Source organism: Corvus brachyrhynchos, unplaced genomic scaffold (assembly GCF_000691975.1).
Source record: "Corvus brachyrhynchos isolate BGI_N302 unplaced genomic scaffold, ASM69197v1 scaffold452, whole genome shotgun sequence".
In the NCBI taxonomy this organism is placed as follows: domain Eukaryota; kingdom Metazoa; phylum Chordata; class Aves; order Passeriformes; family Corvidae; genus Corvus; species Corvus brachyrhynchos.
This window is the reverse complement of record NW_008236764.1, coordinates 109,463-119,939: the sequence shown is the minus strand read 5'-3', so window position 1 is coordinate 119,939 and position 10,477 is coordinate 109,463. Positions and strand designations below refer to the sequence as shown.

At 48.8% G+C, this 10,477-nt stretch overlaps 2 protein-coding genes across 2 annotated transcripts in view; one reads left to right on the top strand and one right to left on the bottom strand.

Moving 5' to 3' along the window:
• The window catches only part of LOC103625430 (C-X-C chemokine receptor type 2-like), a 14,937-nt gene extending 5,365 nt beyond the window's left edge, over positions 1 to 9,572 (bottom strand). Inside the window, exon 1 of the mRNA XM_008644848.2 lies at positions 9,476 to 9,572. The gene's annotated coding sequence lies outside the window, so the exon portion shown is untranslated. The remainder of the gene's footprint in view (positions 1 to 9,475) is intronic.
• Positions 4,140 to 10,477, top strand: part of ARPC2 (actin related protein 2/3 complex subunit 2) — a gene marked incomplete at its 5' end in the record, with an annotated part of 15,331 nt that continues 8,993 nt past the window's right edge. The window contains 2 exons of the mRNA XM_008644829.2: positions 4,140 to 4,192; positions 9,534 to 9,568. Of these exons, the coding sequence (XP_008643051.2) occupies positions 4,140 to 4,192; positions 9,534 to 9,568 (88 nt within the window). The remainder of the gene's footprint in view (positions 4,193 to 9,533; positions 9,569 to 10,477) is intronic.

The following is a 10,477-nucleotide window of genomic DNA, read 5'->3' as shown; positions in this document are numbered from 1 at the left end:
GGAGCCGCACGGACCCAGCGGGTACTGGGCTACCAGGTGGCGGCCCGGGGAACGAGGAGGGCAGAGCGGGCTCGGGATGGCGGCCTGCAGGGTGCAGGGGCTGGGAGGAGGGTGGTCAGGCTGTTGGAACTGAGCTGCGGGCGGCGGGGATGGGCAGAGCTTGGGCAGAGGGAAGGCCTGGGGAATAAGGGAGCGGAGTGGGACAGGCAGTATTGGAGGGGAGAGTGGCGCTGGATGGAGTCGTTAGTGCGAGAGCAGTGAGAGCTCCGGAGGAGCAGGACGGATCTAGGAAGGGTATGGGAGATTGCAGTGCTGAGGCGGACTGGAGGACAGGACTTGGACAAGGAGGAAGTTGGGAAGGGAGGAAGGTGGATTTGCAGTGTGTTTGCTTTGGGTAAAGCGGGCTTCATCAGCGTGGTGCCAGCGCTGGTACAGAATGTGTAGAGGGAGCCGAGGAACAGGAAGCGTGTGTGTGGAATCATGGCCTCAGCCTTTTGCTTTGGGGGTGAAGAGCAAATTCCAGCTTGCTCCCCCTTTGCTTTCTCGAGCAGTAGGGGTACAGGCCCACGGGTCAGTCATGGCCCCTGGTGCCAGCCTGGTGGGTGTTCTGGCCTCGGGGGGCAGACTGGGGGCTCTGGTTTGCACCCACGTCTCTGGCTGGGACAGTTCAGTCCCTGGGGAGCCAGTGGTTTTTTTACTGCGAGTATTGCACCAGGGCTGTAAAGATGCTTGTGAGGACACAGCTTAGCTTGGAAGGAAGTCCCTTCAGTATGACTGTCCGTATCTGCAACCGAGTGGCCTGTGGGCTTGATGCACTGCCTGCTGACTGAGTCACCTTTGTACAGAGACAAAGCCTTGAGAGGCAAAGCGCAGCGGTGTTATCTCTGGGGTGGAGCGTGCCCTGGTGCCTCGAAAGTCAGGGCTTAGGCTGCGCCAGGAAAGGACCCCCCAGGCAGATGCCTTTTTCTGTGCTACCTTTTTTCTCCAGCGATTTTTGAAGCTCTCAGCCTTTTGCATGCAGAACATTGTCAGAGGCCACTTCCTCTGCTTTCTCCCCACTCTCAGTTGACTTGTTGCTCGAATTGGTGTTTTGTTTTGGTGGGGTTTTTTCATAGAATAATCTCACAGGCTGCTCTGCCTTGCAGGACAGCTGACCTGCTCCCAGATTTTGATTCTTCTTGAGGCCTGATCATTTAATGCAACAAGTTTCCCCGGAGCACAGGCACCGCACTTGGAAGAGAGAGCTCCCAGGTGACCACTGTGGTATTGCAGCTGCATCCATTAGGAAATATGGCATGTACAGAGGTTCATAGTGAGTGTCAGAACAGCTTGTCCATCACTAGTCTGTACCAAGGCACTTTTCCTGACAGAGAGAGAGAGCAATGTGCATGTGTCTCTGTGTTGATGTGACTTGGAGGGGGCAGTTTGCAGGTTTAAATGCACCCCAAAACCCTGACTCTGTGAGCAGAGCTGGGGTTGCTTGCTCTGTACCAGCCTGCAGGCCCCTGAGATTTCCATTTTGCTGTGTGGCAAAGCCACCTCACTTGTGTGCTGGCACGCGTGCCTGACATACCGATTGTTCCTGGATCAATTCATAGCATGGCTGATGGTGCTCTGTTTCTTCCTCTTAGTCATCTTTGGCATATTCTGTTCTTTAGATGGTGTTTCTAGATAAGTTTTGTGCCTTGAGTGTGTTGCTGAAGGTGAGGAAGACATTTACTTCTGAATTTTCTTCTGTGCTTTTTCTGGGGTCTCCCTGTCCAGGCAAGTGCAGGCTGGTGAGGTGCTGGGAGGTTCCTCCTGGTTTCAAGTCTTCTAAGGAATGGGTGCTATCAAACATTTATTCAAGTGATATTTATTTTTCCTGTGGCCACAGCTCTGGGGTTATTCCTGTGGTGCTCAGCCTGGAGGCAGGAACGGATTTCCTGCTATTTTGGTGATGGTTTTTCCAAGGTGTGTCTTGGGGACAAACACAGGACAGTCAGGGCAAGGTCAAGGTTTGAAGAATTTGGTGACTGAGAAGAGTGAGTCTGAACACTGGGGCAGAGTTGGGTTTACATTATTTGCTCTAACCCAGGAGTGCAGCAGATGCAATGCAGGGATTTGTCAATAGTGGTTGTCTCAGAGACAGGTGTGCCTGGTGGGTTCAGCGCCAGCCTGGAAGTGGGGCAGGGCAGGGTTCATTTCCAAATCCTTTGCCAGAGACTTGTCCCATGACATGGGCTGTGTCACTCCCCTCTACTGCAGTGTAGCCATAGTTTGGCGGGTCCCTGCAGAGCTTTCCTGGGCTATCAGGTAGGAGACGCTCCACATTTCACCTTGTCATATAGAACTAGGTCATGTTTAGATGTTGAAATTAATTCACAGCCATAATATTATTGTCATATATGTCAAAATCTGCCCTGCATGGAAGTCCATCAGCTGTCCCGGGAGTTCCCAGTGTGAAAGTTACTTTGGTAGGACTGCAGACAGAGATCAGCACTTGAGGCAGGGCCTAACCCACCTCTAAGAGTCCTCCCTTGACAAGGTCCTTGGGGCTTGGCAGCACCCGCCTGTAAATAGGGTCGTTTGAAATTTAATTTGATTTTGTGGGCAAACCCCATGGAAATCTCACCTCCTTGTACAGCCACTGTTGAAAGGTGATATTTAGATCAAGGTGGTAACAGATGATGGACTTCAGTGCATCTGATATTTTTTCTTTATTTAGCTCTAGTAATTTCTTTGTTTAAATCTATTATCTTAAACCAACTACGTTTTTAAATAAAAGCCTAAAGCTACCAGAATCTGTTGAAATAACTTGAGTTAGGAATTTGCTACTGAAGTTTTCAAGCATTTGAACTGCTGCAGTGTGGGAATACCTGGTCAGTATGTGGAAATAATTTTGTTGAAATGAGGTTGGCTCATGAGCTTTTTTACATGTCCAGAGAAAGCTTCCATAAGCTTTTGACCGATTCATTTGTACTTGAGGTATTGCCTAAAAGCTGGTGTCACAGGTGGGTTTTCCTGTTTCTCATAGAAATGTGGTGTGTGGAGATGAGCTCTACCTGTGAGAAGATCCTGTTTCTCATCGTTGCTTCCCTTTGCTAACCGCACAGACATAAAAAAAACCCACAAAAACTTAAAGTGTAAAACATTTTGATGATTGTCTTCTGTGTCTGGTGAATACTCATTCTAACTAACGCATTTCCATCCAGTTTTGTCCTGCTCTGATTTAACTGACCCCAGTGAGTGTGGCACAAGGCTTTGGTCTTAGGGTTTGGTTTTCCAGTCATACACAGCTTACCCAATATCTTTAGTAAATTAATCATCTGTCTCAAACTGTTACTTATTATTTACCCACTGTGCAAAAGGACACAAATTTGCATAGCTGGGGAACAGTATGCCTTTTCCTGGGCTGGGGGCAGAGGGAAAAAAAATCTCAAATTAAATTGGTGGTTTCTTTACAGCCATTAGTAGGTACAGATCTGCAGGGCTTCCTGACTGTTAGCTGCATAGGGAATCAGCTGAAGCTTGAACTTCCCTGATGCAGAGTGGTTCCTGTGAGCCAGTAGGAGCTGGGCTGAAGCTGCACGTGCCCGCTTTATGGTATTTCCCACCTGCGGTCACTTGATGCTTGTGGGCTGTAGAGCTGAGCCTTTCAGACACAGAGGCTGAGCCCTGGCTGAAACCAGGCAGTGAGAATTTCGTGTTCATCTTGTGACTTGAAGTGAGTTCATCATGGGGAGACTGAGGAGCGTCTGGAGGCTGTTGGTGTGCTGAGAGGGTGGAGGAACTTTGAATCCTGCCGGGCACTACTGAGGAACTCTCTTCAGGAGTGGTTGTGGCTATATGTGGCTTCAGGGATGCTCAGAGACCCCAACAAAACCAGAGATTGTTCCTCTGCCACCCCCTCCTTCTTGCTGACACAGGCTTCAAGGGAAACAGGATTGGGGAAGTGACCTAGGTTAAAATTAAACAGGCAAAACTGGGTATTTTTAGCTTACATGAGTTTCCTCATCCTTTTCATTGTGTCATGGCTGCTCACTGTGGAGCAGGGATCAGATCTCCCTTCTTCAGCAGCAGTGGCAGGTGCTGGCTCAGTGTCTTCACAAGCCCAGCCTGGAGCTGCACATCGCTCCAGGCACAGCCTCACCTGCTGAAACTCACTCTGCCTGACTGAGGAGCACTCGGGAAATGCTGCTGGCAGAAAGAGGTACCCTTGGGTTTTGCTGGCAGAGGCAGTGCTCGTACACCCTGGCTGTCCACGTTGACTGAGGGGGCTGTAGGTGTTGGAGCATAGCTCCTGGGCTGTCACAGCACATCCTGCTTCAGACACCTGGGAAGGTGACTTTGCATTAATGGTGGATCATGAACCACCTCTGTCTGGAAGTAGGCAGTGCTCCGCTTTTGTGCAACAGCGCACGGAACAGGAGGGAAGAGAAGCCAGATCTGAAAAGTGTTAGGCTTTCACAGGTGGTTCTGTCATCACTCCAGCCTCAGTTTTCATCTCGGGTTCCTAAGAGGGGCCTGCTCTGTTTTATCTTCAGAGAGTGGTTCTCACTGCAGCCACCAATGCTTGACACCAGAGAAGAGCAGTTATCCGTCTAAAGATAACTGTACTAAAGAAACACAGTGAAAGTGCATGCAAAATGAGGCTCTTCCCTAGAGACATGGCACAGCTCTGGATCACTCTGGTGGGGAACCACAGGCTATCTGCCTATGACTGAGGATGCATGGGATGAAGATCTGCCTGGAAGAGGAACTGCCAGTGCCAGTGTGCTGCAGGACCATCTGTGCTTTGTCCACTGTGAATCCCACTGCTTTCCTACCGGCCCTCTCCTCTAGGCTCTTGGGCACACAGCAAGGGAAAACCTTGGGCATGGAGGGGTCACCTAACCAAAAGGGGAGAATTGGCATGTGTAGGGGCTGCCGTGCACCACTCGGCACCACCCACCTGACAGAGCACTCCTGCTCGAGTTCATGGTGGGTGTGCTGCCAGAACTATGAAAGCTTTTTGATTACATATGCTCCCACAGCTTACGCAGGGAGGCATTTGTTAGCTGAGTGGGGCCCAGGAGTGGAGGAACTGTTCAGATAATTTTAGACATTGCTTATAATTTTTTTTTATTGGGGTGACCTTTCTGTAGTGAGAGCCTGCAGTCTGTCACTGAATCTGGCTCACTTTATCCAAATCGTGTGTTGGCTCTGGTGATCTGAAAGCTCTGCTCAGAGCTTTGCGCTTTGAAATACCCCTTCCCACCCCCCCACCCCCCCGTTCCTGTGGGCCAAGAGATTAGAGTATCTGCATGCCTGCAGCTTTTGAAATAATTGCCATACTGCATTATTTGGTAGAGGCCTTAATTGTGATATGGGAGATGCTTCAATATGGTTGTCAGCCAAGTTAGCAGTTAGGTCATTTTAATACAGGAGATGAAGGTTCTGTATACTTACAGTCTTCACTCTTCTGTTCTTAAAATTTGTTGTAACATACCACTAAGAGCCTTTGTGGCCTGAGAATGAAACCGGGAAGTTGGGAAGTTGTCCAAGTTAAAATTGAGGAAAGGCTGTCTGAAAAAAGATTTGCTTTTTCTCTTAAGTGTTCACTGATGTCTCTCCATGGCCACTGTGGCTCTTCACGGATGTTCTGCCAGGGTGAAAAATATGATTTGGAGCTGGCTGTGTATTAGATAGGGCGTAGGAGCCATTTGGAGATTAACAGGAGGAACACAGGCAAGAAGACGTAAAATCTGTCAGGATCTTTTATTGTTACAAACAGAGGGCAGATGGGATTTGGTGTGGGTTTGACTTGAGACCTGATAAGTGTTATCACAAAACTGACTGCTGCTGGGAACAGCTGCCACTTCAGCGTCGGAGTTCAGGCAGAAGTTTGCAGAAAGGTCTGGTCTGGATTCAGTGTTCAGTGCAGAGAGAAGCCATCTCAGTTATTCCTGGTATGAGATGATTTCATTGTCCATTCAGGGCAGATGGTAGCAAACAGGGAAGGTCACTGAGGGATGCTGTGGTTCAGGTAGCATTGGTGGTAAGGAGCTTGCAGGAGTCATGGCAGCTCTCTGCCCCAGGAGTGGATGAGCTGTCCTCTCTGAAATTCTCTGAGTACAGCTAGACTTAGTCTGTCTCTCAGAGATTTGGATCAGGGTAGAAGCGAACCCCAGTGGAGCTCCTGGCTGCCCAGTTGGGATTTACAGTCCAGCTGGGATTTAGAGTCATTCAGCACCAAGCTGCTAAACTGCCAATTCTCACTATGGGTATGGAGGGTCTCCTCAGGGAGGCAAGGGACACCAGAGCACGCTAGACCAGGTAGAGCTCTTTGGGATCACGCCAGTAACCTGACAGTAACTGGTACCCACCCTCAGTGGTGCCAGCCCCATCCCAGGCCTGCTGTGAATCCTCTGCACTGAGCCTTCACCCACACAAGAGCAGGAAGGACAGAACATGGAGAGGACACGTTGTGCCTCCATAGGGCTTTTTCTGGTGGTGGAAGATGGGGTTATTGGAAGGTCAAGGGGAAGTGAACACGTGCGTGTGACCTGCAGGACTGTTGCTCATCCAGAAACTGCGGAGCACTGAAGGTGAGAGCTTCTCTCTCTTCTGCCTGGGGACTTCTTGATGCAGGAACAACAATCTGGGTAGCAAAAGGTTTGGTTTTTCTGTTGGAGGAACATTTTAAGTAGACAGGGTAGTTTGATGAGGCGAGCCAGAGAAATAAATAGAAGCACGTTAAACGTTGTGATTGTAAAGCTCCTGAATTGTGAAAGGCTAAGGGAGCTCACTTTGCTCCCAGCCACACTTCCAATGCGCTTCTCTGTCCTCCCCTGGGCCAGGCCAGACCTGGGCTGCTTAAATGTGTGCCCGGTGAGGCAGAAAACCCGCTGTGTGGTAGGTGACAGGGCCAGCGTGGCTTCAAGGAGCTCTGTATGCAGCTCACGTGAGCTCTTGCTTCACTGAAGCTGTGCCGGGAAGTGGTTGAATATTCAGCACCCAAAGTTCTGCCCAGTTACCTTCTTTTCCCTTAAATACTCCCCCTCCTCAGCATCCCCAAGTACCGGAACTGAGCCACTTGGGAAATCAGTGTTAAAATAACTTCTCTGAGAAATGACGTTTGCACAATAACAGGCTCAAACCCAGCTGTGTTAGCAGTGAGCTTTTGTGTGCAGAACAAAGGCTCTCGTGCAGAGCCATCAACTGGCTCCTGTACTGGTCTTGCTCGGCTTCTTCAATAATGTGATGAGTGATCTTCCTGCCGTCCCCTGGGTACACAGCGATGGGGAATCATCCTTCCTCGGCAAAACCACTCCAGTGCGCTGGCTGTCAGCCACTTCCTTGCATTTCTCAGAGGGAGGTGCTGTGTTTGGAGGGCTCTGCTGGGAGCGGGGGCTCTGGGAGGTGTCAGCTCTATGTTTGTGGGGAATGGGGTTTGAAAGGTGTAACTCTGAGAAGATGGAACAGAGGTTTAAGGATGCGTCCTGTTTAATATTCCTAGCTCTCATGTGCCTGCCTGTGCTATCTTTAAAGCTTCCTACATAGGTTTCTTTTTTTATATAAATTTATACTGCCATCCAAGCTGATTCCCACGTCTGAGTGTGGTGCTCTAAAAGAAGAACACGTCTGCATGAACTGACCGAGTGGGATCTCTGGGATTTTCTTTCATCTCTGCTCTGAGCCATCCTCAGTGAGCAGAAGTGGCTTGGACATGGCTTGAGGAATTGCTCTCCTTTCCAAGAGCCCAAGCTAAATATGCAGCCAGGGATGCCTGCTGAGCCCATCTCAGGCCCAGCTGGGAAGGGAAGATGAAAGCAAGAGAGGTCACAGGTAGCTGGCACAGCTCTTAAACTAAAGGACCTGCTTTGGGTGCACTTGCACCGCTTCTTTCAAGTGTGTGGTTTTTATCTTCAGCAATGTGGCACAAAAGACAGCCTTCAGACAAAAAAAGAGCTGTTGCCTTTCACAGCTAATCACTTTCAAGAAGCAGGAACACCTCTTAATTTCCACTTAGGATCTCCCTCTGGGGGTTAATTTCTGCCTTTCCCCTGTATTACAATGTAGTTGACCTGGTGAGTGTCTGGGATCAGTGGAGTGCAGTGTCTTCATCTCCCCGTATTGCCCAGCTTGAGTTTTAGCACATTGTGGTCATTTCTGCCTTCCAGGAATGAGGCTGACTGCAGAAAAGCTGATGGAAAAACAGTGCTTTCTGCTGAGATAAAATCATTTAAGTTGTCACAGAATATGGCGAGGGAAAGTAGATATTGAGTCATCACTTCCCCCCACCTTCTCAGTGTATGTACCACAGTGTAGCCAGTACTCAGCAGCACACAAGTGTGTGGAAGAGCAAGTTTCAGCAAAAAGGTTGAAGCTGGTCTCTGGGCAGCAGCAGCAGCATAGTTGAGACCACTGCCTTTACTCTGGGAAGCTGTTTCAGTATGTTGGTTCAGGCAGGTGTAAATGGACTGTTAGAGAGTAGATTTCTGTTAGCCACAGCATTAGTCTGTAGTCTAATATCATCCACTTTTGAAAAATAAATGGAGATACAGTGTGAAACAGCAGTACAAGACTGGCATTTTTATCCTGTTCTCATTTTCCACGCCTGCTTTCAGCAGTAGAGATACCTTTGCATCATTCCCTGTTGGAAAATGACCTATTAATACCAGTCTCCTTGGAGCTGTGAAAGCAGTTATGTAGTGCCACTCCCAATGAAATGACCTTCCAGAGGCAGTTACATCTTTCGTGGAGTCCTACTCTTCTACAGATCATGGACAAATGTCAAAATAGGGTTTATTAAGCAGTTTAGTCTTCATAGTCACAGTGCAAGATGTGATGTGCCTTTGGCTCGCAAGGCATTTTGTTGCTGATCATGGATCCCAGAGACCACTCAGGACAGCGTTAGAGCACACCCAGAGCTAATTTTTCTGCTGAGATTATTGGCAAAATGTTGGGGTGTTTTGGAAGGGGGGCAGGATGAAATGAACATCTGGAAAGTTTCCTTTTTTGGCTTGTTCCTAACACTGGATTTGGAAAAAGGGTCTTCTCTGCAAGCAAGTTATAGCAACATATTTGCAGAGTTGGTGTTGATGGTGAAGGGGGCACTGTGTCAGGAAGGATTACTCAGCTCCTTCCATGAATTGGTATTGCAGGACCTTACAAAAGATCCTCTGTCCCAAAACCTGTGTCATAGCTGTTCTGTACAGAGAGTGTGCTTGTGAAAACAAACTTCTTAGTAAGGAGTAGCTTTCTTAGGCATTTCTAACTGGAAATCTGTGATGTCAAAATCTATTAATAAACTACAGATAATAGCAATCTGTGCCAGCTTCAAGGTCTAATTTATGTCATCTGGGGTAAAACTGCTACTTACAGGAAGGGGGAGAAGTCTAAGATCTCTTGTCAAAGGTTACTACTAGTTGAACAGCAGGAGATAAAAGGGTTTTGAGGAAGAGCTGCCTGTGAGAAATAAGTAATTGAAAATTAATCCTCTTTCCTTCACAGCTTGGAGGCTGCTGTTGGAGCTCTCATTTACCTCCTTTGTGTTCTTTCCTTTTTAGAAATAAACCAGAGGCAGTAGAAGTAACATTTGCAGGTAAGCTCTGCAGCTCTCTTGACTTCTCTGAACCAAGGGTTGGTTTGAACAGTCTGCCCACACCACTGGGCAGGGGTGGTGTGGAGACCCTGCAGTATCCCCAGAGCTGGGGCTTTGTTGGCTGCCCCACTGTTTCTCTGTCTGTCTGCCTTCCCTGGGACTTCCCTAGAGCATTGAGTTCAGTGGTGGTAGTGCTTTGGTGTGTGCCTGCTACATATCTCTTCTCTTTTACCTCATCTGTTCTCCAGTCCTGCCCTTGGTACTACTTGTTATGAGGTCTTTAGCACCATCTGGTTTGGGTTGTTAGGAAGCTGACTTAGGGTGACAGGCAAAATGGATTCATCACCTCGAGTTTGCTCTCCAAGAAAAGAAATGCCAAGGAAGTTCAAGTACTCATTCAGCAACTGATTTTTTGCTTCTGTTATCAGGAATCTGTGTAAGCTGCAAAGCTCTGTGGGGAAGCAGAGCTAGCTAGGTAGCTGGAGGGTTGCCTTTCCCTGCCTTCTGCCCTCCCCGCCCGTTCGGCAGTGAAGTGGAAGCTATCACAGCAGGCAGCGGCTGAGCTGCCTTTGCTGGCAGAGAGGTTTTCTCCTCCAGGCTGCAGCTCTGGCCTGGTGGGCATGTCAGTCACTTTCTGTGCTGGCCATCCAGAAGGCTCCCGTCTCTGCATGTTTGTATCCTTGTGTATTGAGCACAAGTGGATTTGCCAGGGATGCTAAATGACACGAGACTAAAGCTTTCTGTGATGGACAGGTGTCAAAATTGTTTCAGCCCTGTCACTGATAGCAGGTCTCCCTACATGACATTACCACTTCCTTTAATTGCGGGTTTCTCTCTTGCTGTGTGTGTGAGGGCTGGAACAAGAGGAGCTGTGTCACTTCATGCAGTTACTAGAACATGTAGGGACAA